The 27,766-nt window shown below is 46.4% G+C and overlaps 1 protein-coding gene across 1 annotated transcript in view; it reads left to right on the top strand.

Annotated features, from left to right (window-relative positions):
* The window catches only part of rsph14 (radial spoke head 14 homolog), a 786,151-nt gene that overhangs the window by 732,409 nt on the left and 25,976 nt on the right, over positions 1 to 27,766 (top strand). The window contains exon 5 of the mRNA XM_072245220.1: positions 24,307 to 24,443. Coding sequence (XP_072101321.1) covers positions 24,307 to 24,443 — 137 coding nt within the window. The remainder of the gene's footprint in view (positions 1 to 24,306; positions 24,444 to 27,766) is intronic.

The raw sequence follows: 27,766 nt of genomic DNA, 5'->3' as shown, positions 1-27,766 counted from the left end.
GTTAGAATCATTCAAGTAGAGAAGGAAATTATTCGGCCCATAGTGTCTGGGCTTTTCCTCTGAAGTAGCTGGTCATAGTTTTAATATTGTTGCATGTGATGAGGTACAGTGAAAAGTTTTCCAGACAGACCATAGCAGAAGGCAGAATCTATTGATTCAGTCACAGAAAGAGTCCAGTGCAGGTAGACAGTTAAGGTGTAAGGGCCACGACAAGGTAGATTGGCAGATCACGAGTGCATCTTTATCATATGAAAGATCCATTCAAAAATCCTGTAACACTGAGTAAGAAGCTGTCGTGGAGCTGGTGGGACACCAGCTTTTGTACCTTCTGGAAGTGGGGAGAAGAGAGAATGTTGGGAGTAGGAGGGGTCTTTGATTATGCTGGCTGCTCTTCTAAGGCAAGTGTAAGTGGAGTCTACAGAAAGAGACTTTTTCCGCAGTTTTCCTCTCTCATCACCATTCAGGGCTGCAAACAGTCCTTCTAAGTGAAGCAACACTTTAGCTGTAAGTCTGTCAAGGTCATCTACTGTATCCCATTCTCTTGGTGTGGTTTCCTCCACATTGTTGCGAGCTGATATCGATTGAGGGACCACTTCGTCAAGCAGCTCACTCTGATCGCCACAGAAGTTGGGCTTCCCCGATGGCCACTCATTTTAATTCCAATTCCCATTCCCATTCTGACATGTCCCACTTCCCCCTCACCTGGCGTCACCTCTCCTTCTCCTTCTTCTTCTTCTTCTTCTTCTTCGGCTGTCCATCGATCTTGATGTTGACAGAAACACACCTTGCACAGTAATAAGACAGACAGTGTCGTGCCCCCACCATACAGTCTCTCTGGGCTTCCAAATCTGATGCTAAGTGGTACACAGGAGTGTAACAGAATTAGCGGATAAGGAAGCTGCCCCAAGGAAGCTGTCCAGTGATGCCTTCGGATGACCAGCACTCTGGCTCCTCCACATGCCACCGGGGTGGCTGTACCATTGACCCTTTGGATTCAACTGCCACGGACACCATAAGACGCCCTGCTGCTGGTGTCTTCATTGGATGCAGCCTTTGCCTGAAGAGGCATAACCTACAAAGTAGTAAAGGCATGCTGACCTATCACCTGCTAGATCGTACTCCTTCTCCTTTCCCCCTCCCCCCACCTACTTCTAGTTTTTTCACTCTTTCTTTCCAGTCCTGATGAAAGGTCTTGGCCCAAAAATAGACTCTTTATTCCTCTCCACAGATGCTGCCTGATCTGCTGAGTTCCTCCACCATTTTGTGTTTCTCTATCACTCTACAGTTTGGCTCCGTCACTGTGACCTCCTCACTGAAGCCAGTGATGTTTAAGCTTTAATCCTTGCGTTGCCTTTCATCCCTCATTCTCTCTGTCTCTGTAAACTTCACGTTACCTTTTAGAATAGAGTCCTGCTCACAAATCCTTTTATTTTCAACAATGAACTTTTGGGCTAAGTGTTGCTTTTCTGAGAGTGCTGACGTAGGTGGGCTCCAATAGATTTGCCCCAGGGTTCCCATGGTGAAATATCCAGTGAAGACACATGCCTTAAGTGTTATAGTTCTTGCAAAGTAACTGGTGGAACTCCTTTGAGGAGGTTCCAATGGACAGTGGAGAAGGGAAGGCACTGCACACCTGCTGAAGCCAGCTCTGCACTGAGGAAGTGGAAGGCTGGGTTAGTACATTTGCAGATGACATGAAAGTTGGTGGAGTTGGAGATAGTGTAGAAGGTTGTTGTAGTTACAAAAGGATATTGAAACGATGCAAGCTGACCTGAGAAGTGGCAGATCAACATGAAAAAGTGTGAAGTGATTCACTTTGGAAGGTTGCAAAGGCATTTTTGAAGGCAGAGTACAGGGTTAATGGCAGGATTCTTAGCAGTGTGGAGAAACAGATGGACCTTGAGGTCTACGACCACAGATCTCTCAAAGTTGCCACTCAAGTTGATAGGGTTGTTAAGAAGGGGTAACATGTGCTGTCCTTCATTAGCTGGGGGATTGAGTTTAGGAGCCACAGCTCTATAAAACCCTGTAAACAACACTAGGAATATTGTGTTCAGTTCTGGTCACTTCATTACAGGAAGAATGTGAAAACTTTAGAGATGGTGCAGAGGAGCTTGACCAGGAAGCTGCCTAGATTAGAGAATGTGTGTTATGAGGATAGGTTAAGTGAGCTAAGTAGGGCTTTTCTCTTTTGAGGGAAGGAGGATGAGACGTGACTTGATAGAGGTGTACAAGTTGATCGGAAGCATGGAATGAGTGGATACCCAGAGACTCTTTCCCAGGGTGGAAGTGGCTAATACAAAAGGGCACGATTTTAAGGTGACACACACAGCGGAGGAACTCAGCAGGTCAGCATCTATGGAAATGAATAAGCAGATGATGTTTTGGGCCAAGACCTTCTTCAGAACTGTAAAGGAAGGGGGAAACATTAGGTCCCACAACACATTTTTCATGGCAGCAGCTGATGTCCAGGCTGTCTCCCATTTTCCTTTGACTTTCCACCTAGCATGATTCAGCATCTTCGCAACAGGAAGGAGATCAACTAGGCATCAAATATAGTCAACAAGAGATAATGGTGTTAAGTACAGAATTCGTCAGATATATTTTGATGGGTTTTGTATTCTAAACTGATGTGTTCTTAATGTATTTACAAGTGGACTTCAAGGCATTAAAATGGTGCAGACATTAATTTTATCTGGATGCATGTGATCAGAGAAAATAGAACCCTGCAGCTTAATGTGTTTTATATTAAATTAAATACGACTGGACGTTTTTATAATCTTGATGCATAGTGCATTAGAACAATTGTGCAGAAATCTGCTTTAAGATTCTGTTTGTTCTATTTTAAGTGCACGTTCTAGTGGAGAGAGCAGAGCTTCACAGAAAGCTGTATGTAGGGAGGCCATTTGGCACATTGGGTTGGCACTGCCTTCATTCAAGAGCAATTCAATAATCCCTCCACCCTCACACCATAGCCCTGCAAATCCATTTTGCGTAGATTCATCCAGCTCCAGTTGAACACGTTTGTTAAATCTGCCTCTACTCCTGTCCCAGAGAAGAATTCCAGAGCCTAATCCCATTCCGAGTAAAAACAATTTCTCCCCATTTCCCTTATATTCCTTTTGCCAATCACATCCTCTAGTTCTTGGGCACCTGATATCTCTATCGTCTACACTGCCTGATCTCCTCACATCTCTTCTCTTTTCAAAAAAGAGCAACTTCATCTTCCTCAGGAAAGAAGGAAAACAAGTACATTGGTTAATGTAAAGAGATTCTGCAGATGCTGGAAATCCAGAGTAACACACATAGAAAAAGCTGGGGAAACTCAGCAGGTCAGACAGCATCTATAGAAAAGAAAAATTAGTTGATGCTTTGGCCCGAGACCATTTTCAGGACCATTCATCATTGGTTAATGTGGTTCCCTTAAAGGCCAAACCATGAGAAGCTATTTTGGGAAATACCAAAATGGTAGAAATATTAAATGACTTCATTCAACTTTCATTTTTACCTTTGCCAATGCAACTTTACCATGGTACATGATGAATAACATCATAAACAACAGTGGTACATTCTGATTGCTGCATCATACAGCTCTTCTAATGGTAGCAGACTTCTCCAAGCAGTAGTGCAATAACTGAATGCTGTATGTTTGCATAACTGTGTTGCATGGGGGAGTATAACTTTGTTAACATAGAAACATAGAAAACCTACAGCACAATACAGACCCTTCAGCCCACAAAGCTGTGCCGAACATGTCCCTACCTTAGAACTACCTAGGCTTTACCCATAGCCCTCTATTTTTCTAAGCTCCATGTAGCCTTCCAGGAGTCTCCTAAAAGATCCTATTGTTTCTACCTTCACGACCTTCACGTCGGCAGCCCATTCCACGCACTCACCACTCTCTGCTTAAAAAAACTTACCCCTGACATCTCCTGTGTACCTTCTTCCAACCACCTTAAACTTGTACCATCTTGTGGCAGCGATTTCAACCCTGGGAAAAAGCCTCTGACTATCCACATGATCAATGCCTCTCATTATCTTGTACACCTCTATCAGGTCACCTCTCATCCTCCGTCGCTCCAAGGAGAAAAGGCCAAGTTCACTCAACCTGCTTTGATAAGGCATGCTCCCCAATCCAGGTGTAGCCCCCCTGGCCACCCTCAGGGTCGCTCGGCTCGCTGTCGTCTAGGGAAACAGCCTCGGCCCTGCCAAACTGGGTAATTCGTTTGTGTGGATGCTGTGTGAGGTACCCCACCCCGCCCAAATAACAGACAATACACCAGATGCAATTAAATGATTTACAGTTTATAGATATTACTAATTCTATGACATTAATATGCATTTGATACAGAGAGGAAAGTAATGGGAAAAAAAAGGCGCCAACACTTATCAAAGTTCAATCTCATCGTGCACAAAAACCGTTGGAGCTCAAGGACCTTCTTCTTCACCCTGCGACCCCCTCGGACCACCTCAACCGGCCGCCTGGGACCAACAACGGTGGTCGACCAGACGCTTCACACGAGTCCGTCTCCGTCTCCTCGCCGAACGTCCCGCTCGGGGTCCAACCCCGTTAGCAGACTCACAGCACCTCGTCCATCCTCTGTCTCGCTCTCCCGCCTTCTGCCCCCAAACCCCCTCGCAAACAGTATCTTCAAATATACCAAAACCATAACAACTATCCCAATTGGTTAATAGCACCCTCTTATCACCCTCTAAACCACAATAAGCTGCTAGCGCAAACTTTCTCAGCGTTAAAGCACAACAAAGCCGCATTCCCCAGATTAACATAACAAAAACGCCATTTTAATTAGCCTCCGCAGTAACATAAAAGTCGAAACCCCTTTACACAGGCAACATCCTTGTAAATCTCCTCTGCACCCTTTCTATGGTTTCCACATCCTTCCTGTAGTGAGGCAAACAGAACTAAGCACAGTATTCCAAGTGGGGTCTGACCAGGGTCCTATATAGCTGCAACATTACCTTTCGGCTCCTAAAATCAATTCCACGGTTGATGAAAGCCAATACACTATATGCCTTCTTAACCACAGAGTCAACCCGCACAGCTGCTTTGAATGTCCTGTGGACCCGGACCCCAAGATCCCTCTGATCCTCCACACTGCCAAGAGTTTTACCATTAATACTATATTCTGCCATCATATTTAACCTCCCAAAATGAACCACGTCACACTTATCTGGGTTGAACTCCATCTGCCACTTCTCAGCCCAGTTTTGCATCCTATCAATGTCCCACTGTAACCTCTGACAGCCCTCCACACTATCCACAACACCCCCAACCTTTGTGTCATCAGCAAACTTACTAACCCATCCTTCCATACAGTAAGGGTCCCAGAACAGATCCCTGAGGCACACCATTGGTCACTGACCTCCATGCAGAATATAACCCATCTACAACCACCCTTCCCCTTCTGTGGGCAAGCCAGTTTTGCATCCACAAAGCAATGTCCCCTTGGATCCCATGCCTCCTTATTTTCTCAATAAACCTTGCATGGGGTACCTTATCAAATGCTTTACTGAAATCCATATACACTACATCTACTGCTCTTCCTTCATCAACGTGTTTAGTCAAATCCTCAAAAAATTTAATCAGGCTCATAAGGCAGGACCTACCTTTGACAAAGCCATGCTGATTATTCCTAATCATATTATACCTCTCCAAATGTTCATAAATCCTGCCTCTCAGGATCTTCTCCATCAACTTACCAACCACTGAAGTAAGACTCACTGGTCTATAGTTTCCTGGGCTACCTCTACTCCCTTTCTTGAATAAGGGAACAGCATCGGCAACCCTCCAATCCTCCGGAACCTCTCCCGTCCCCATTGATGATGCAAAAATCATTGCCAGGGGCTCAGCAATCTCCTCCCTCACCTCCCACAGTAGCCTGGGGTACATCTCATCTGGTCCTGGCGACTTATCCTACTGGATGCATTCCAAAAGCTCCAGCACATCCCCTTTCTTATATCTACATGCTCAAGCTTTTCAGTCTGCTGCAAATCACTACAATCACCAAGATCCCTTTCCATAGTGAATACTGAAGTAAAGTATTCATTAAGTACCTCTGCTATTTCCTTCGATTACATACACACTTTCCCACTGTCACACATGATAGGTCCTATTCTTTCATGTCTTATCCTCTTGCTCTTCACATACTTGTAGAATGCCTTGGGATTTTCCTTAATCCTGCCCACCAAGGCCTTTTCATGGCCCCTTCTAGCTCTCCTAATTTTCTTCTTAAACTCCTTCCTGTTAGCCTTATAATCTTCTAGATCTCTAACATTACTTGGCTCTCTGAACCTTTCATAAGCTTTTCTTTCCTTCTTAACTTTGTACACCACGGGTACAACATGGGTTGCACTTTGGAATTAACAATCATCTTGTCCGCTGTATCGCTTGTGGTCTGGTAATTGACCTGTGGATTGTCATGGTGACAAAAATACTCAGTGAACTCTTTAAAAAAAGGTGCCATAATGACTGTTGCTAGGATACCTTCACATCACATGTTAGTTGTATGTTGGGGGAAGTGGAATCTGAATGCAGTATGTGTAGGAACTGATATCTCCTTGCCAACTTCTCACAGCTCCCATTGGATAGGAGGTACAGAAGCCTGAAGTCCCACACTATCAGGTTCAACAAGAGGTACATCAAACATTGACCATTTATTCACTTCCATAGATTCTGTCTGGCCCACTGAGTTCCTCCACCATTTTGTGTGTGTGGCTTTGGATTTCCAGCATCTGCAGATTTTCTTGTGTTTATGATTTGCTGCTCCACTGCAAAGTCTCTTCGAAAGATGCGTACCCTGAAGAAGTTTAAATCTTCCCTTAGATGGGAGTTCAATGAAACCCTCTCTCACTGCTCCTTTCTGACTCTTCGACCCTGTACTCACCCAGACCCATTACCACAGCCACGTATCCTTCCTGGGAACTTGCCTTCACTGCCATCTTGTTCAAATTCCTTCTTCTCCAGCCCTTGACCTTTCCCACCCACTCGGCTTCACCTTCCAGCTGGCCTCTCAGGATTCCCTTACTGGGAATTTTCAGGTGACATGCTGAATCTACGTAAACCTTTAAGAAAGCAGAGGCACTGTTGTGCCTTCTTTGCGGTGGCACTGACAAGCTGGTCCCGGGACAGATCCTTTGACATGATAATGCAAAGGAATTTAAACTTACTGAGCCTCTCCACCTCTGATCCTGTAGTCAATAATCAGCTCTTTGGTTTTGCTGACATAAAGTGAGGGGTTATTGTTGTGGCACCATTCAGACAGATTTTCAGGCAGTCGACATTTTTGATGCTGCCTGACTTGCTGAGTTCCTGCAGCACCCTGGTGTGTTGTTCCTGGTTTCCAGTGGCGGTAGGCTCCTGTGTTTCTGATTTTGATCCAGATCTCCTGGTGGAGGAGGTGAGACAGGGATGTCCACACACCAGGAAGTGGTCAGAAGCTGTGTGGTTGTCAGTGCCAGAAGTGTCCCTGGGAACTGGGACGTAGAGTGGAGAAAAGATAAGTGAATGACCTTGAAATGTTTTTGAGGTGGGTGATTTTGTATCTGTGCTCAACTGCATAAATATTAAATAAAAGCACACACGTGGGAGATGATTTTAACTGATGTGTTCACATTGTGATGAGATAGAGAGGGAACAATGTGAATGCGTAGACAACAGCACATGTGATGACAGCAGATCATGTGTAGACACAGATTAATACGCATGTGTAGACAACAATCCAAATGTAGTGCTAAGGGGGGGTCTTTGCTTTAAAATAAATAGATCCATACCTTACACTGTACATGTACTAAACATTCAATCTCTCTTTCAAAACCCGTATTCCAAGTAAACAGGCTTTCACAATAGCAGTTCAGAATTAATTTCCTGGTCTAAAGATTCAGTCTTTTGGGTGGCACCCTGATTCTTTCAGGATAGTGCCTCTGGATCTGTGGAGTGGCATCAGGTTTGGAAGGAGACTTGTCTAAGACAATGTTCTGGTTTCCCATGTCACGTTGCTGTCAGTGACATGATCATCACTGAGAGGTAAGTCCGGTGACTGTAGTGTGGCCATCTTGTTGGATGCAATCAATTCAGGTATGTTCTTTGGCTGGGCATCCAGTATCTGGTCCACGTGATGTCTCCATGTCTGATCTCCCACATCCACTTTGTACATCAGTGGTCCAGTTCTTATAGCTATCCTACAGGGTGTCCATTTGTTGTCTTCAGTTGCCAACAGTGGAAGACGTGACAAGCCATCAGCATTGCTGTGTTGTTTGGTACCTTTGAACTCCACGTCATAAGCGTGGGCTCCTAGGAATAGTGCCCAACGTTGTAACTGGGTAGCAGACATCACTGAAATTCCCTCCCTGGGATTGAAGATGGACACAAGGGACTGGTGATCTGTCACTAGAGTAAACCTCTGTCCATAGAGGAAGTGGCGGAACTTCTTTATTCCTCATACTAGACTAAGGGTCTCTCGGATGATCTGTGAATAGTTTCATTCTGTGCTCATCAGTGACCTTGAAACAAACACAATCGGGTGTTCAGATCCATCTTTCATAATGTGTGATAAAATGGCTCCAATGCCATAAAGGGACACATTGCAATCCAGTCTCCTGGGCAGCAATAGGTCATAATGGATGAGCAATTCATCAGATGTTATTAGTCTCTTTGTTTCCTTGAATGCTTTTTCACATCTTTCTGACCATTCCCATTTTGCTCCTGTCTGTGTTCCCGATGTTGGGGAAGTCCAGAACGAGGGGTCACAGTTTGAGGATAAAGGGGAAGCCTTTTAGGACCGAGATTAGGAAAAACTTCTTCACACCGACAGTGGTGAATCTGTGGAATTCTCTGCCACAGGAAACAGTTGAGGCCAGTTCATTGGCTATATTTAAGAAGGAGTTAGATATGGCCCTTGTGGCTAAAGGGATCAGCGGGTATGGGGGGAAGGCTGGTACAGGGTTCTGAGTTGGATGATCAGCCATGATCATACTGAATGGCGTTGCAGGCTTGAAGGGCTGAATGGCCTACTCCTGCACCTATTTTCTATGTTTTCTATGTTTCTATGTTTCTACATTCAATGAGTGTAGCACTGGAGCAATGTTTGGGAGGAACCGGTGGTAGTAGTTCACAAGGCCGAAGTATGACTTGAGTTGTGACATATTTTCTGGTTTGGGTGCCTGTAGCAATGCTTCAATCTTCTCTTGTGACTTATGTAAGCCCTGCTTGTCAATAGCATGTCCACAATATGAGATTTCATTTTTGAAAAACTCACGTTCTCTTTGTGCGCAGACCATACTCACTCAGCCTGGTAAGCACTTTACCAAGGTTCAGGAGATGCTCTTTAACATTCTTGCCAGTCACAATGATGTCATCAAGGTAACACTGTGTTCCTGGGATAGCTTGGAGCACTTGGTCCATTGCTCTTTGCCAAATTGCTGGAGCTGATGCGACACCAAAGACAAGATGATTGTACTGGAACAGTCCCTTGTGAGTGTTGATTGTGAGGAACTTCCTGCTTGACTCCTTAATCTCTGTTTTCAGATAGGCTTGTGACAAGGCAATCTTTGAAATCCTCCCCACACCTGCCAAAGATGCAAACATGCCTTCTATTCATGGCAGGGGATAGTGCACAGTACGCAGCACTGGGTTGATGCTCACCTTGAAATACATACATATGTGAACGGCTCCAATCTTCCCTTTCTTGATCACCAGGACAATAGAGATCCAAACACTCTACTCAGCCTTGGAGAGAATTCCAACTGCCTCCAAGCTCTGCATTTCAGCATCCACTTTAGGAGGCAGTGTGTAAGTCACTGGATGTGCTTTATGGAATCTTGGTGTTACTGCCTCATCCAGTTCAATTCTGGCCTTTATGCCTTTGAGTTTACCGATACCTTTCTCAAACACCTTCTCATTAGCATTAAGCAGCTGTGACAGACTCTGGTTAGTGCCACTATTTGGGCTGCCATTTTCTGTTGATGTCACACTGAGAGCTTTGATTGAGTGCCAGTCTAGTTGGATTTTTCTCAACCATTCATTATTCTCTGGAACGTAGAAGGTTGAGGGGGAACTTGATAGAGGTATTTAAAATTATGAGGGGGATAGATAGAGTTGACGTGGATAGGCTTTTTCCATTGAGAGTGGGGAAGATTCAAACAAGAGGACATGAGTTGAGAGTTAAAGGGCAAAAGTTTAGGGGTAATATGAGGGGGAACTTCTTTACTCAGAGAGTGGTAGCTGTGTGGAATGAGCTTCCAGCAGAAGTGATTGAGGCGGGTTCGATGTTGTCGTTTAAAGTTAAATTGGACAGCTATATGGACAGGAAAGGAATGGAGGGTTATGGGCTGAGTGCAGGTTGGTGGGACTAGGTGAGAGTAAGGGTTCGGCACGGACTAGAAGGGCTGAGATGGCCTGTTTCTGTGCTGTAATTGTTATATGGTTATATTCACGTCCAAAAGGTGCTGGTCCTCCACTTTTCAATGCATAAATACATGTTGCATTTGGCCTCCATACATCACATTTACTTTCAATTTGCTTTTGGGAGACACTTTTTTGCCAGTGTAGGTCTTTAGCATCACAGAGGTCTTCTCTAATGGTATCTTAGAAAACAATCTGGTGTAGTCAGCCTCTGGAATTATAGACAAGGCTGACCCTGTATCCAGCTCCATTTTCAGTTTTACTCCAGACATATCTATTGTGATCAATATTATACTGGGATCTGCTTCAGTTACACTATACAATTCTAGGCATAACAGTTCACCTTTGTCAGTCCCTATGTTGTCTGATTCTGTTCTACATTTGGTAACTTTATGCAATTCCTTAATTTTGTGTTTGAGCCTTCTCATTTGGTTGTGCTTTTTATCTGCCTTGCACATTCTCTCTATGTGACCTTGTCTGTGACACTTTCTGCAGGCTTTTTCTTTGAACCAACAGTCATTTGCATCATGGGAAGATTTACCACATCAATAACATTTTTGGCTTTCTGCACCATTCAGGGGCATTTTGTGCATTTTACATTCTAACCTCCTTTTCTGTAGTTCAGCTGGATCCTTTGCTACAGTCTCTAATGGTATTGCAATGGTCAATGCCCATTCTAATATTGTCTATTTCAGATAGTAGCCTCTTTTGAATGCATGCCACATACAAGCTTGTCCCTTAATGCATCAGAAAGTCCATCTCTAATGTCACAGTACTGGGAAAATTGCACAGTTCTGCAATGTATTCAGAAATGCTTTCAACTTTTGACTGGCTCCTTTTGTAAACCCTAAATCTCACAGCTCTTACCAGTGGTTTAGGGCTCAAGTGATATTGTAAAATTGTAACAATTTTGTCAAACATCTTGCTTGCTGGCTTTTCAGGGGTTACTAGGTTGCATAAGAGACTGTTCGTCCTTGCACCCATTAAGCTAAGAAGCGCAGGGGCTTTCTTTATCTCCTCCACATTGTTTGCATTACAGTACAGTTCAGCTCTCCCAGCCTTCATAAGCACTACCAAATTAGGCAACCTTCCCAAATGAACCCATTGCCACCCAGACAACAATCATACACATGCGTAAACACAGACTAATATGCATCCAGACGTAGTTCTAAGGGGGTCATTGCTCTTAAAGAAGTAGATCCATACATTATAGATGTGAATGTCTTCATTTATCATGTCACTAACTACACCACTTACCCCATCCACTCATCTTCACATTCAGTTCACAACGTCACTGACCTACCAACAGTCTATCTGTCAGCCAGAAAACAGCACAATGCCTTGGGAAGGCAAATGAATTAGATTGCTGTTCTTGCAACACACATCAAAGTTGCTGGTGAACGCAGCAGGCCAGGCAGCATCTCTAGGAAGAGGTGCAGTCGACGTTTCAGGCCAAGACCCTTCGTCAGGACTAACTGAAGGAAGAGTGAGTAAGGGATTTGAAAGTTGGAAGGGGAGGGGGAGATCCAAAATGATAGGAGAAGACAGGAGGGGGAGGGATGGAGCCAAGAGCTGGACAGGTGATAGGCAAAAGGGGATACGAGAGGATCATGGAGCAGGAGGTCTGGGAAGAAAGACAAGCGGGGGGGGGGACCCAGAGGATGGGCAAGAGGTATATTCAGAGGGACAGAGGGAGAAAAAGGAGAGTGAGAGAAAGAATGTGTGCATAAAAATAAGTAACAGATGGGGTACGAGGGGGAGGTGGGGCCTAGCGGAAGTTAGAGAAGTTGATGTTCATGCCATCAGGTTGGAGGCTACCCAGACGGAATATAAGGTGTTGTTCCTCCAACCTGAGTGTGGCTTCATCTTTACAGTAGAGGAGGCCGTGGATAGACATGTCAGAATGGGAATGGGATGTGGAATTAAAATGTGTGGCCACTGGAAGATCCTGCTTTCTCTGGCAGACAGAGCGTAGACGTTCAGCAAAGCGGTCTCCCAGTCTGCGTCGGGTCTCGCCAATATATAAAAGGCCACATCGGGAGCACCGGACGCAGTATATCACCTCAGTCGACTCACAGGTGAAGTGTTGCCTCACCTGGAAGGACTGTTTGGGGCCCTGAATGGTAGTAAGGGGGGAAGTGTAAGGGCATGTGTAGCACTTGTTCCGCTTACATGGATAAGTGCCAGGAGGGAGATCAGTGGGGAGGGATGGGGGGTACGAATGGACAAGGGAGTTGTGTAGGGAGCGATCCCTGCGGAATGCAGAGAGAGGGGGGGAGGGAAAGATGTGCTTAGTGGTGGGATCCCGTTGGAGGTGGCGGAAGTTACGGAGAATAATATGTTGGACCCGGAGGCTGGTGGGGTGGTAGGTGAGGACCAGGGGAACCCTATTCCTAGTGGGGTGGCAGGAGGATGGGGTGAGAGCAGATGTACGTGAAATGGGGGAGATGCGTTTAAGAGCAGAGTTGATAGTGGAGGAAGGGAAGCCCCTTTCTTTAAAAAAGGAAGACATCTCCCTCGTCCTAGAATGAAAAGCCTCATCCTGAGAGCAGATGCGGCAGAGACGGAGGAATTGCGAGAAGGGGATGGCGTTTTTGCAAGAGACAGGGTGAGAAGAGGAATAGTCCAGATAGCTGTGAGAGTCAGTAGGCTTATAGTAGACATCAGTGGATAAGCTGTCTCCAGAGACAGAGACAGAAAGATCTAGAAAGGGAAGGGAGGTGTCGGAAATGGACCAGGTAAACTTGAGGGCAGGGTGAAAGTTGGAGGCAAAGTTAATAAAGTCAACGAGTTCTGCATGCGTGCAGGAAGCAGCGCCAATGCAGTCATCGATGTAGCGAAGGAAAAGTGGGGGACAGATACCAGAATAGGCACGGAACATAGATTGTTCCACAAACCCAACAAAAAGGAAGGCATAGCTAGGACCCATATGGGTGCCCATAGCTACACCTTTAGTTTGGAGGAAGTGGGAGGAGCCAAAGGAGAAATTATTAAGAGTAAGGACTAATTCCGCTAGATGGAGCAGAGTGGTGGTAGAGGGGAACTGATTAGGTCTGGAATCCAAAAAGAAGCGTAGAGCTTTGAGACCTTCCTGATGGGGGATGGAAGTATATAAGGACTGGACATCCATGGTGAAAATAAAGTGGTGAGGGCCAGGGAACTTAAAATCATCGAAAAGTTTAAGAGCGTGAGAAGTGTCACGAACATAGGTTGGAAGGGATTGAACAAGGGGTGATAAAACAGTGCCAAGGTATGCCGAAATGAGTTCGGTGGGGTAGGAGCAAGCTGAGACAATAGGTCGGCCAGGACAGGCAGGTTTGTGGATCTTGAGTAGGAGGTAGAAACGGGAAGTGCGGGGTGTGGGAACTATAAGGTTGGTAGCAGTGGATGGGAGATCCCCTGAGCGGATAAAGTCGGTGATGGTGTGGGAGACAATGGCCTGGTGCTCCTTAGTGGGGTCACGATCGAGGGGTAAATAAGAGGAGGTATCCGCGAGTTGTCTCTGTGCCTCGGCAAGGTAGAGGTCAGTACGCCAGACTACAACAGCACCCCCCTTATCGGCGGGTTTAATAATAAGGTTAGGATTAGTGCGGAGGGAGTGGAGAGCAGAGCGTTCAGAAGGAGTGAGGTTGGAATGGGGACAAGGTGCGGTGAAGTCGAGACGGTTGATGTCCCGTCGGCAATTAGCGATAAAGAGATCCAGAGCAGGCAGAAGACCAGAGCGGGGTGTCCATGAAGAAGAGGAGGGTTGAAGACGGGAGAAGGGGTCATCGGTGGGGGTGGAGGAGTCCTTGCCGAAGAAGTAGGCTTGGAGACGGAGACGGCGGAAGAAAAGTTCCGCATCGTGGCGAACACGGAACTCACTGAGGTGTGGGCGAAGGGGGACAAAGGTGAGGCCCTTACTGAGGACCGAGCATTCTGCCTCCGACAGTTGAAGGTCGGAGGGGATGGTAAAGACCCGGCACGGATGAGAGCTGGGATCAGAGGGGGGAGGGGGGAGGCTGGGGGTGTCAGTGGAGAGGGGAGGGTTGGGGTGAGAGGAAGATGGAGCCTTTGAGGGCCCAGGAGTTGACGGTGGGATCTGAGGAAGACGGGGCTGCGGAGTGGTGGTGGGGGAAGGGGAGACGGGAGTCACAACAGCAGCATATAAAGACCCGCCTGGATTTCAAGGCTGGTGTCGCAGTTGGTGGTTGCGCAATCACTGTGAAGGTGTCCATGGTCGTTGCTGGAGTCCGGGTTTTGAATATGCCCTGAGGTGTTGGAGCCGCCGAGATCAGTGGCAGAGGCTGCAATCTGAAGTTCATGCCTGCTAGCGTCGGGGCCGGCAGGCTCTGGAGTCCGTAGATGTAGGATCTTGCGATCTTTGCCTAACATGACAAAGTCAAAAAAACGGCGATTGCAGACGTGAATCCGACGGAGGATGAAATAACGGGTAGGACCATTACAGACGGCGAAGAAAGTGTCCCGAAGGTGTGGAAGGGTCTGGGATAGGGACACCAAGTACCTCCTCATGGCGGAGAGAGTTGCCTTCAGAGCTTGACGGGAGAAGCGGCGAGAGGCAGAGTCAATAAAATGTGAGTACCTGGGATCCTCAGAAGATCAAATTGAGAGGCTTGGAAACGAATCCTAAAGCCAACTGGAGTAAGTTGGCGACGGAGGCACGTTCCAAGAAAGGATATATGGCTGTGATAGCGAGTCTGAGTCAAAGTGTGGTCGAAAAGTTGAAGAGCCGAAGAAATTACAGATGGGGAGCAGTGAGAGATGGTTTCACTGAACTCCCGTCGAAGAGAGGATCTAAACTTCTTCGGTGTAGGCATCACCGGAAGAGGCTTTGCAGTAGTGAATTTAAACGCAAACAACAGGAATTCTGCAGATGCTGGAAATTCAAGCAACACACATCAAAGTTGCTGGTGAACGCAGCAGGCCAGGCAGCATCTCTAGGAAGAGGTGCAGTCGACGTTTCAGGCCGAGACCCTTCGTCAGGACTAACTGAAGGAAGAGTGAGTAAGGGATTTGAAAGTTGGAGGGGGAGGGGGAGGGGGAGATCCAAAATGATAGGCCTCCTCTACTGTAAAGATGAAGCCACACTCAGGTTGGAGGAACAACACCTTATATTCCGTCTGGGTAGCCTCCAACCTGATGGCATGAACATCGACTTCTCTAACTTCCGCTAGGCCCCACCTCCCCCTCGTACCCCATCTGTTACTTATTTTTATGCACACATTCTTTCTCTCACTCTCCTTTTTCTCCCTTTGTCCCTCTGAATATACCTCTTGCCCATCCTCTGGGTGCCCCCCCCCCGTCTTTCTTCTCGGACCTCCTGTCCCATGATCCTCTCGTATCCCCTTTTGCCAATCACCTGTCCAGCTCTTGGCTCCATCCCTCCCCCTCCTGTTTTCTCCTATCATTTTGGATCTCCCCTTCCCCCTCCAACTTTCAAATCTCTTACTCACTCTTCCTTCAGTTAGTCCTGACGAAGGGTCTCGGCCTGAAACGTCGACTGCACCTCTTCCTAGAGATGCTGCCTGGCCTGCTGCGTTCACCAGCAACTTTGATGTGTGTTGCTTGAATTTCCAGCATCTGCAGAATTCCTGTTGTTTGCGGTTAGATTGCTGTTCTTTAGAGTTTAGAAGAATGAGGGATGATCTTACTGGACCCTGAGGGGGGGCTGACGTTGTTGATGTCGAAATGTTTCCACTCGTAAGATTTTAATGTTGAGTGAGAGGTTCATTCAACCAGATTTTCAGTCTCATGATGGGAACCCTTTCTCCACGTTCAGTTCGTGGGATCTGGGCATCAACGTTAATTGCCCACCCAACTTACCTTCCAGCAAGATGGTGGCATGTGTGAATGCAACGGCCTCTCAGGGACAACCAAAGATGCTTTTGTCTGTGTAAAATTTGTTTTTTACGATCACAAGTCAATTCTATTCCATGAACATTGCATTCTGCAGAACTACTCCATCAGTGAGCTGCTCGGTGATTGGAGTAGCTGGACTGGTGTCAGCAGCAGAGCTGGCTGAGGTGTCTAAGGGGTCGGATAAGGTGTCAGGGGAGTGGGTCGGGATATCAGAGGAGCCTGTCAAGATGTTGGAGGAGCCCATCAGAATGTTCGAGGAGCCGGTCGGGTTATTGGAGGAACCCATCAGACATCAAAGGAGGCTGTTGGGATATCAGAGGAGCCGGTCGGGTTATCGGAAGAGCCTGTCGGAATATCAGAGGAACCCATCGGGACATTGGAAGAGCCTGTCAGGATATCAGAGGAACACACACAAGGTGCTGGAGGAACTCAGCAGGCCAGGCAGCATCCATGGAAAAGAGTACAGTTGATGTTTTGGGCCGAGACCCATCAGCAGGGATAGGTTTGGGTTCGGAGGAGCTGATCTGGCTGCAGACCATGTATCTGCCTGCTACTCAGGAGCATCTGAGTTGGTGCAATACAACCATGGGAGATTGTCTTGGATATTTCACTTTTGATTACAAGACTCTGTTGGAAAGTGATAACGAAAGTTGTCGTGGGCCTGTTACACTTGTCTGGTGGAAGGACAGTCAACATGGGAGCTGTGCAGCCTCGGTTGTAGCGAGAACTAGGCCTCAAGCCTTGGGCTTGCTTGCTGCTGCAGACCAGGTGAAAGATGCAGAAGCGCTACAGCAGCTGTGGCCTGGCCTATGTTCGAGTAGTGGGATGGCAGGCTGGAGTGTGTGTGTCTGTACACTGCTGGGAGACTGGACCATCGATTGCCAGACATTGCCGCTCAGGGTTTTAGACTATATGTGTTTCTTTTTCTGAGTGAACATGCTTCTTTGCTCAATATTTTGAATAATGTTACTCGCTATTCTTGAATTTTGCCTGCTATTTTGAATATTTTGAACTTTGGCCCCAGAGGAACGCTGTCTCATTCAGATGTATCCATGTGTGGTGTGAATGATGAGCAAACTTGATTTTATTTGATTTGCTCGTGAGAAGACTGGTACTGAGCCACCTCCTGAAATGCTGCAGTCCTTTAGGAGAAGGTGCTGTTGGACAGGGAGTTCCAGGTTTGAGACACAGTGACAATGATGAAATAGTGATATATTTCCAAGGCAGGCTGGTGTGTGACCCAGATTCAGATTCAGTTTAACTTATTTATCAATGTACATCAAAACATTGTTAACAACCAACAAAACCGAAGGAAGCAGCCCACTCATTCCAGTGCCAACATAGCATGTCCTCAATGTTCATAGAATGCACAAGCAGAACTCAAAGGATGAGTGTGTTGTTCTGCTACCCTTGCTCTGAAAGGTGGGAAAGTGCCTGGATTTGAAAAGTACTGTCAGAGCGGCCCACTGTGTGTTTCATAATGGAGTTATACTGGTTTATGCAATGAATGTTTCAGGTGGCAGGTGAGGTACCAGTCAAGCAGGCTGCTTTGCCCAGAAGACCATCAGACACAGGAGTAGAATTAGGCCACTTGGCCCATTGAGTCTGCTCCGCCATTCCATCATGGCTGATTTATTATCCTTCTCGTCCCCATTCTCCTGCCTTCTCCCTGTAACCTTTGAGGTCCTTACTAATCAAGAACCTATCAACCTCCACTTTAGATATACCTAATGACTTGGCCTCTACAGCTATCTGTGGCAATGAATTTCATAGACTCAGCCCCCTCTGGCTAAAGAAATTCCTCCTCATCTCTGTTCTAAAGGGACAACCTTCAATTCTGAGGACCTCCAGGAAACATCCTCTCCACATCAATATTTTGGGCCAAGACCTTTGAAGTCCTGATGAAAGGTCTCAGCCCACAAAGTCAACTGTTTTTTCTTCTCCATAGATGCTGCCTGACCCCTTGAGTTCTTCAAGTATTTTATGTGTTGGAGTGATCTGCCTGCTTTTCACTGGATGTGATAATAATTACCAATAACCAGGTTTGAAACCCTGCAGACAACCCTGTGCCACATTGGTACTGGGTCCTCGCCAATAATGATGACAGACTTGCTCAGCTCACCCGATCACAGAAAGGTAGGTCTGGATGCTTTCACTCACCCTCAGCCGACTGCCGACTGCTGTGACCTGCAGCTGGAGTCTCACCCCCGTGTAGACCAAACACTATCCATGCCGTCGGAATTTGAGGGGTGTCTGTGAATGTGAGGCTGAGGGACGTTGTTTCTTCAGCCTCCCTATCTTTTTCCTCCCCCTTCACTGGCTGGGCTTGTGGGAGTGAATAGGCTGTTTCAGACCAATGAGTCTGGGTAAATATCTGAAATGTTTCTGGAGAGGATGTAAGGAATGTCCCATTCTCATACTACCATCAGGGAGGAGGTACGAGAGCCTGCAGACCCCTTTTCCCATTACTACCATCAGGGTGGAGATACCGGAGCCTGAAGACCCCTTTTTCCATTACTACCATCAGGGAGGTGGTACGAGAGCCTGAAGACACACGCTCAACGTTTTAGGAACAGTTTCTGTATTTCACAACATACATCAGTGATAATAAACCTATTCTCATTCTGAATGTAGCGCTTGTGCCTTGTATTATGCCATCTTCTCCCTTGCAAGTAAGAGAAGGAAGTGAGATGATAGATGGGGAATTAAGTGTGCAGATAGACCCATCGATCTCTTCCACACTGCCTGCGATCACGTTCTCAGCAAAGTCCCCTCCCGACTGGACCGGCCTCCTGCCCACCTGCAGTCCTTCCCTGCTGACTGTGTCAGCAAGGTTTCTTAGCCTGGTCGGACGGTGACTGAACAGATGTGAGTGTGTGTAACAGTGCTTAGCATCGAAAGGTGAGAGCATGAGGACAACACAAGAACATAGGAGAAGGCTACTCAGCCCCTCTCACTCTGATTGGCTCCAACTCCTCTACACCAGTTCCCATCGACCTAAATTCACAGATATTCCAACTATCTATGTAGCTCCACTTTAAAACCCCAAGTGCTCAGACATCCTCAGCCCTTAGAGAATTCTTGCCATTCACCTCCCTCTGTAATTACACAGCTCAGTTCTAAATGATTGCCCCCAGTTGAGATTGTCCTGCAAGTGGGAACATCTCAACCTCTATACTGCCATGCCCCACAGGGTCCTGAATGTTTCACTAATACAGTACCAACTGAAAGACAGGGGTTCAGCTTCTACCACTGTCTGGAAGGAGTTTGTGCGTACCCCGTGACTGCATGGACATCCTTGGGGTTCTCTGCTTTCCTCCCACATTCACAGTAAGCTGTGAGCATGCCGTGTTGGTGGAGGAAGTGTGGCAAGACTTGTGCACTGCCCCAAGCACATCCTCATGATTTGATTTGACGCAGACAACAGATTTCAATGTATAATTTAAAGTAAATGTGATAAATAAAGCAAATTTTTCTCTTTCTAAGCTACAAAGAATACGAATCTAATTGTTTTTGCCTCTCTTGAGGCACTGTGCTGTTTGCTGGCTGACAGACAGACTGTTGGTAGATGAGTGATATTGTAAGTGGCGAAGTTGGTAAAATGTGATAATCAAAGACACATTCAAAAACATTTCAAGGTCATTCATTAAACCTTTTCCCCACTCTACATCCCAGTTCCCAGGGACGCTTCTGGCACTGACAACCACACAGCTTCTCACCACTTCCTGATGTGTGGACACCCCCGTCTCACCTCCTCCACCAGGAGATCTAGATCAAAATCAGAAACACAGGAGAATGCTGCCACTGGAAACCAGGAATAACACACCAGGGTGCTGGAGGAACTCAGCAAGTCAGGCAGCATCAAAAATGTTGACTGCCTGAAAATTTGTGAATGGTGCCACGACAATGACCTCTCACTTTATGTCAGCAAAACCAAAGAGCTGATTATCAACAACAAGAGGAAGACACTAGAGGTTCAAGAGCCAGCTCTCATTTGGGGATCAGAGGTAGAGAGGGTCAGTAACTTTAAATTCTTTTGGCACTATCAAAGGATCTGTTCTTGGAGCTGCGTGTAAGTGCCATCACAAAGAAGATACAACACTACCTCAACGTTCTTAGAAGTTTACGTACATTTGGCATCTCACCTAAAAGACGGACAAATTTGATGCACACAGAAGAGTTGCATCAAGGCCTGGTTTGGAAAACACCAATGCCCAGTGGTAGATATGGCCCAGACCATCACAGGCAGAACCCTGCCCAGCAGCACTGCCACAAGAAAGGAGCATCCATTATCAAGGACCTCTACTACCCGGGACATGTTCTCTTCTCCATACTACCATGGGGCAGGATGTACCCAGGACTACCCAGGACATGTTCTCTTCTCAATACTGACATGGGGCAGGCTTTAGGTCCCACACCTCCAGGTTCAGGAACAGCTATTACCCTACAAGCATCAGGCTCCTGGATAGTTCACTCACCTCTGATCTGATTGCATTGCACAACCTAATGACTTACTCTACAAGTGATGTTTTTAGTATTATTTATTTATCTATCTATCTATCTATCTATCATTAACTTGTTTACGCAAACACGAGGAATTCTGCAGATGCTGCAAATTCAAGCAACAAACGCTGCAGGCCAGGCAGCATCTCTAGGAAGAGGTACAGTTGACATTTCGGGCCGAGACCCTTTGTCAGGACTAACTGAAGGAAGAGCTAGTAAGAGATTTGAAAGTGGGAGGGGGAGGGTGGGATCCAAAATGATAGAAGAAGACAGGAGCGGGAGGGATGGAGCCAAGAGCTGGACAGGTGATTGGCAAAAGGGATATGAGAGGATCATGGGACAGGAGGCCCAGGGAGAAGGAAAAGGGGGAGGGGGGAAAACCCAGAGGACGGGCAAGGGGTATAGTCAGAGGGAGAAAAAGGAGAGAGAGAGAAAGAATGTGTGTATATAAATAAATAATGGATGGGGTACGAGGGGGAGGTAGGGTATTAGCGGAAGTTTGAGAAGTCAATGTTCATGCCATCAGTTTGGAGGCTACCCAGACAGAATATAAGGTGTTGTTCCTCCAACCTGAGTGTGGCTTCATCTTTACAGTAGAGGAGGCCGTGGATAGACATGTCAGAATGGGAATGGGATGTGGAATTAAAATGTACGGCCACTGGGAGATCCCGCCTTCTCTGGCGTACAGAGCGTAGGTGTTCAGCAAAACGATCTCCCAGTCTGCGTCGGGTCTCGCCAATATATAGAAGACCACATCAGGAGCACCGGACGCAGTATATCACCCCAGCTGACTCACAGGTGAACTGTCGCCTCACCTGGCTCCATCTCCATCTTGGCTCCATCCCTCCCCTCTCCTGTCTTCTCCTATCATTTTGGATCCCCCCCTCCCCCTCCCTCTTTCAAATCTCTTACTAGCTCTTCCTTCAGTTAGTCCTGACGAAGGGTCTCGGCCCAAAATGTCGACTGTACCTCTTCCTAGAGATGCTGCCTGGCCTGCTGCGTTCACCATTAACTTGTTTATTTGTGTTTATTCATTAATTTAATTATCATAGAAAACATAGAAACATAGAAAACCCAGCACAATACAGGCTTTCAGCCCACAAAGCTGTGCCAAACATGTCCTTACTTTAGAAGTTACCCATAACCCTCTATTTTTCTAAGCTCCATGTACCTATCCAGGAGTCTCTTAAAAGACCCTATCATATCCGCTTCCACCACTGTCGCTGGCAGTCCATTCCACGCACTCACCACTCTCTGCGTAAAAAACTTACCCCCAACCTCTCCTCTGTACCTACTTCCAAGTACCTTAAAACTGTGCCCTCTTGTGTTAGCCATTTCAGCCCTGGAACAAAAGCTTCTGACTATCCACACGATCAATGCATCTCATCATCTTATATACCTCTATCAGGTCAGCTGTCATCTTCTGTCGCTCCAAGGAGAAAAGGCCAAGTTCCCTCAACCTATTCTCATAAAGCATGGTCCCCAATCCAAGCAACATTCTTGTAAATCTCCTCTGCATCCTTTCTACGGTCTCCACATCCTTCCTATAGTGTAGCGACCAGAACTGAGCACAGTACTCCAAGTGGGGTCTGACCAGGGTCCTATATAGCTGAAACATTACCTCTCGGCTCCTAAATTCAGTTCCACGATTGATGAAGGCCAGTGCACTTTATGCCTTCTTAACTACAGAATCAACCTGAGCAGCATCTTAGAGTGTCCTGTGGACTCAGACCCCAAGATCCCTCTGATCCTCCACACTGCCACTGTATAATTTGTCTTCTGTTGCACATTGATTGTTTGTCAGTCTTTATTTATGTACAGTTTTTCAAAAATTCTATTGTTTTTCTTTATTTTCCTTTAAGTGCCTGCAAGAAAATGAACCTGTAGGTACAACATGGTGACATGCTGTATATCAACCTTGATGATAATTTTTCTTTAACTTTGGCCCATTTCCCTCCATAAGCTCTACCTGATCTACTGAGTTCCCCTGGCAACTTGGTGTGTTGCAAGAAAATATCTAAAGGCCTTGCCACCTGCTTTCTGCCATAGTCAGCTCGGAAGCACAGACTGAGCTTGCAGGGCCTCCCATCGGCCACAGTACTCCCTGACCTACCACCGAACTGAGTTGGGGCTTGTGGCATTATTTCCCCTGTGGATGTGAGCAGTTGGGTAACCAAGACTGCACACAATGGCATACATTTAATGCACTCTGATCACTAGTCTTGTTTTTAGGGGAATTGAACTCTGGTACATTGACAGGATGCAGAGCTGGGCTGAGAAGTTGTAGATGGATTCAACCCTGAAAAGTGTGAAGTGATTCACTTTGGAAGGACAAATTTGAAGGCAGAGTACAGGGTTCTTAGCAGTGTAGAGGCACAGAGGGATATTGGGATCCACTTCCATAGTTTTCTCGAAGTTACTGTGCAAGTTGCTAGGGTTGTTAAAAAGGCATATGGTCCATTGGCCTTCATTGGTCAGGGATTGAGTTCAAGAGCTGCAAGATAATGTCGCAGCTCTATAAAACCCTAGTTAGACCACACTTGGAATGCTCTGCTGTTCTGTTTGCCTCATTATAAGAAGGATTTAGATGCTTTACAGAGGGTGCAGAAGAGGTTTTCCAGGATGCTGCCTGGATTAGAGAGCATGGCTTATGAAGATAGTCATAGTCATAGTCATAGTCATAGTCATAGTCATACTTATTGATCCCAGAGGGAAATTGGTTTTCATTACAGTTGCTCCATAAATAATAAATAGTAATAGAACCATAAATAGTTACATAGTAATATGTAAATTATGCCAGTAAATTATGAAATAAATCCAGGACCAGCCTATCGGCACAGGGTGTCTGACCCTCCAAGGGAGGAGTTGTAAAGTTTGATGGCCACAGGCAGGAATGACTTCCTATGATGCTCTGTGTTGCATCTCGGTGGAATGAGTCTCTGGCTGAATGTACTCCTGTGCATTATGTAGTGGATGGGCACAGGCTGAGCAAGCTACGATTTTTCTCTCTGGGGTGAAGGAAGACAAGAGTTCACTTATTAGAGGTGTAAACAAGATGGTTGCATCGTTGCACTGAATGGAACCAAGGCTGCATGGTTTGAGTGGACAGCTAGAGACATTTTCCCAGGGTGGAAATGACTAATACAAAAGGACATAACTTAAGGTGACTGGTGAAAAGTATAGGAGGGTGTCATAGGAAAGTTTTTACACAGAGAGTGAAACGCACTGCCAGAGGTGGAGGTAGAGGCTGATACATTAAGACCATTTAAGAAACTCTTAGATAGGCAGATGGATGATGGAAAATGGAGGGCTGTGTGGAAGGAAAGCAGTAGATTGATCTTAGAGTAGGTTAAAGGTTTGGCACAACATCATGGGCCAAAGAGCCTGGACTGAGTTGTAATGCTCTATGTTTTGTTTGGTCAGCTCGTTTCACCTCACCTCTCTGCAAGATTTTGGTGCACGGCGGAGTAACAGGCTGATTTTGCTGAACAGACAGAACTATTATACTTTCTCTTTCCATTCAGTGCACCATTAGAGGGGAAGAACAAAGTGTGTGAGGAGGAGGTGATTCCGATCCTGGCGGAGCTGCTCAGTGACCAAAATGGCGAGGTCAGGGCAACGGCAGCAGGAGCACTGATGTTTGCCACCATTACCACACAAGGTGAGTGACTGACCGCCACTGTTGTGTAGTCCGGGGGGGGGGGGGGAGGACGGGGGAGGCAGTTACCTCATTAATGCTTGGAAAAATTCCATCTTCCCCAGAACATATTGGTGCAATTCGACACCATCATCATAGAGAGCATCCTCACATCAGCCACTACGGCCTGGTTTGGTATAGCTTCCTGTCACAACATATGAAAACTAGAGTAAACTGTTAGATCAGCAGAAAAAGTCATTGGCTGCATTCTACCATCACTGCAGGACAAGAAAGTGGGCAGGAAAAATCATTTTCCCCCAAAACCCACTGCCAACAGCCTCGGCCTCCTTCCTACAATGGTTAAGGTCAAACAGCCATTGCTCCCTTAAATTCCGGGAAAGCCTCTGGGAAGGACAGAATTTCCACTGAGCTATTTAAGTCAATGGGTCCAGCTGCACTAAGGACCTTCCAGAACATTCTGACAAGCACCTGGGAAGACGAAGACATGCCCAATGAACTCAGAGTTGCCTTGCCCGTGCCTCTTTTCAAGAGCAAAGGCAGCAAAGCTGACTGTAGTAACTACTATAGCATCTCACTGCTGATAATCACTGGGAAAATGTGAGCCCACATCATTCTCAGCTGCCTAATCAGAGAAGAATCTGCTCGAGACACAGTACGAGTTCTGCCCTGAAAGAAGCACCATTGATATGATATTCGCTGTCCACCAGGTCTAGGAAAAGTGTATCAAGCAGAACCTGGATCTTCATAGATTTAACCAAGACTTTTGAAACAGTTAACAGAGATGCACTCTAGACAATCTTGTTAATGTTGGGATGTGCACGCAAGCTTGCCTCTTCCACAATGATATTGTCCTCTCAAATAGGAAAGCCTCAGAGCTGATCAATATCTCAAATAGTTTGAAGTGAGGGTGTGAGCTGGTCCCCATGTTCGTTAACCTCATTTTCATATGCATGCTCAAACAAACGGTCAGGGAACTTGAACATGGGCTGTCCTTGTAGAACCGACTTGGTGGATCATTGTTTGATCTGCATCACCTAAACTCCAAATCTAAGACGGTTAATAGAGTCATCCTCAAAGCACTCTATGCGGTCAACTGCATTCCAACGGCCCACACAGAGTGTGATCTGCAGCTGGTTAGTGACAGGTTCACAGAGGGCTGGTGTCTGTTTGGGCCTCACCATCAGTCTGGAGAAAACAGAGGCCTTATTTCAGCTTGTTGTCAAAGGCACAACACTGAGGGAACTAAAGGAATTTAAATACCTCAGCAGTTTTATCTCCGGTGCTGCTTCCTTGGATAAAGGAAGAAATGCCAGCATTTGCAAGGCTAGTCAGGGCTTGGGCTGCCTGTGAGCACGTGTGCTAAACCAGCACAATATCCAGGTATGACTAAGATCAACTTGCACAATGCTGTTGTTGTCCTCACTAGTGTTGTCCTCACTAGTCTCCTGTGTGGTTCTGATACATCGACAGTATACAAAAGGCAACTCAAACTGCTGGAGCACCTCAACACGTGCAGCCTGGGGTCCATTATGGGTATCAGTCCACATGACTGTGTCACCAACCTGGAAGTCCTCAATAAGGTAAAGACTGCCAGTACGGAAGGCATGAAAGCACAACTTTGTTGGGCCAGACATGTTACATGAAGGACTCCCGAATCCCGAGCAGCTGTCGGTTGTCACAGACAAGCAGAAACCACGTAAGAGGTATAAAGACTGTGTGAAAGCCAGCATTGCTCCCTGGCAACTGGAACACAGGGCACGGGACAGAGATGGTTGTGCGCCTTGTTACACTTGCTCACAGCAACTTAGAAGATAAGCATCATGCGGACCTGGAGACGGCCCGACAGATAAAGAAAGCAGCAGCAACAGCTGTGCCTGCAGAATCAGGACAACTCCCTTGTCCCCACTGGGAACATCTCTGCCCTACAAGAATTGGCCTCTACAGTCACCTGCAAACTCACATCAGATGAGCTACACAAACACAATCATCGTGGAAATTGACAGACAGCCAACTATCACTGCAGGACTTGCATGTGTCCAGGGCAAAGAGGTGGGCATGAAAAATCATTGCGGGCATGACTGTCCCTGACAACTGCCCTTCTGCAAAGCACTATAGGGCTATTTAAACAAAAACCAAACCATTTTAAAAGTTTCTTCCCCCAGGCAGTTGATCAGCACCCCCCCCCTCACCCCTCCTGTCTATCTATTACCCCTGTCACTGCACTGATAACACTTTAAACCACTTTTTATAAAGCCACATACATTGCTGGTATTTATGCAGATTTTATTCCATATTGGTAGCTTAGCTTCTAACTTTATATTGTATTGAATTCTATAATTGTTGAATGTTGCTCCTGTTGCATGTCACGCCAACACACCGCAGGAAGCTCCGAATACAATACAGAACATGTAAATGGACAGTGTATGGTGAATCAAGCTGAAACGTGATCTGTACTGCTCAGGGCAGTATGTTGTTTAGATGTCTGTTATCGTAGCCCAATCAGAATCATGAAACAGAAGATGTTCCCATTTGCCTCAGTTGTAGAAGAATATTTTGGCTCATATCCTTTCTTTTATCGCTCACTGCTTTCAATCTTGTTGTTATCCTTTATATCATGTCAGTATTCACCAACCCTCTTCCCAGCTAACATTCAAGTTTCTGTCGACAGTGCAAAGGAGCAGAGTGAGCGTGTTGATCTTTGGCTCCTGTTTACCCCGTTTACTGTGGCAGTACACTAGAGTAGCTGTTCATTTAACACGATTACAGCAGTCAGGCGTAAGACTGGGGTTTGATTCCCACTGCTGCCCGCAAGGAGTTTGTACATTCTCCCTGTGACCGTGTGTGTTTCCTCTGGATGCTGCCGTTTCATCCCACGTTCCAAAGATGTACAGTTAGGGTGAGCGCGTCGTGGGCATGTTATTTGGTATTGGAAGAACGTTGCCCGGCCCCAGCCTCACTGAGTCGACTTGTCTTTCACTGTATGTCTCGACGTGCTGTACATGGCAAATAAAGCTACTCTTTTCTGTCCCTTTACTCTCTCTTTCTCCCACTTTGCACTGGGCATTGTGTAAGCGTATTGTTTAAATTCAGATATTGCCTAGAATCAGGACAAGGCCAGTGTACAGTGTCACTGGGTTACTGGGTGCACCTTGGTTTTAGTCGGGGCCAGTGTACCGTGTCACTGGGTCACTGGGCACAGCTTGGGTTTAGTCGGGGCCAGTGTACAGTGTCACTGGGTGCAGCTTGGGTTTAGTCAGGGCCAGTGTACAGTGTCACTGGGTGCAGCTTAGGTTTAGTTGGGGCCAGTGTACAGTGTCACTGGGTTA

Source organism: Mobula birostris, chromosome 2 (assembly GCF_030028105.1).
Source record: "Mobula birostris isolate sMobBir1 chromosome 2, sMobBir1.hap1, whole genome shotgun sequence".
Taxonomy (NCBI): domain Eukaryota; kingdom Metazoa; phylum Chordata; class Chondrichthyes; order Myliobatiformes; family Myliobatidae; genus Mobula; species Mobula birostris.
Note: the sequence above shows the minus strand (reverse complement) of the source record. Positions and strands in the feature narration are given on the sequence as shown.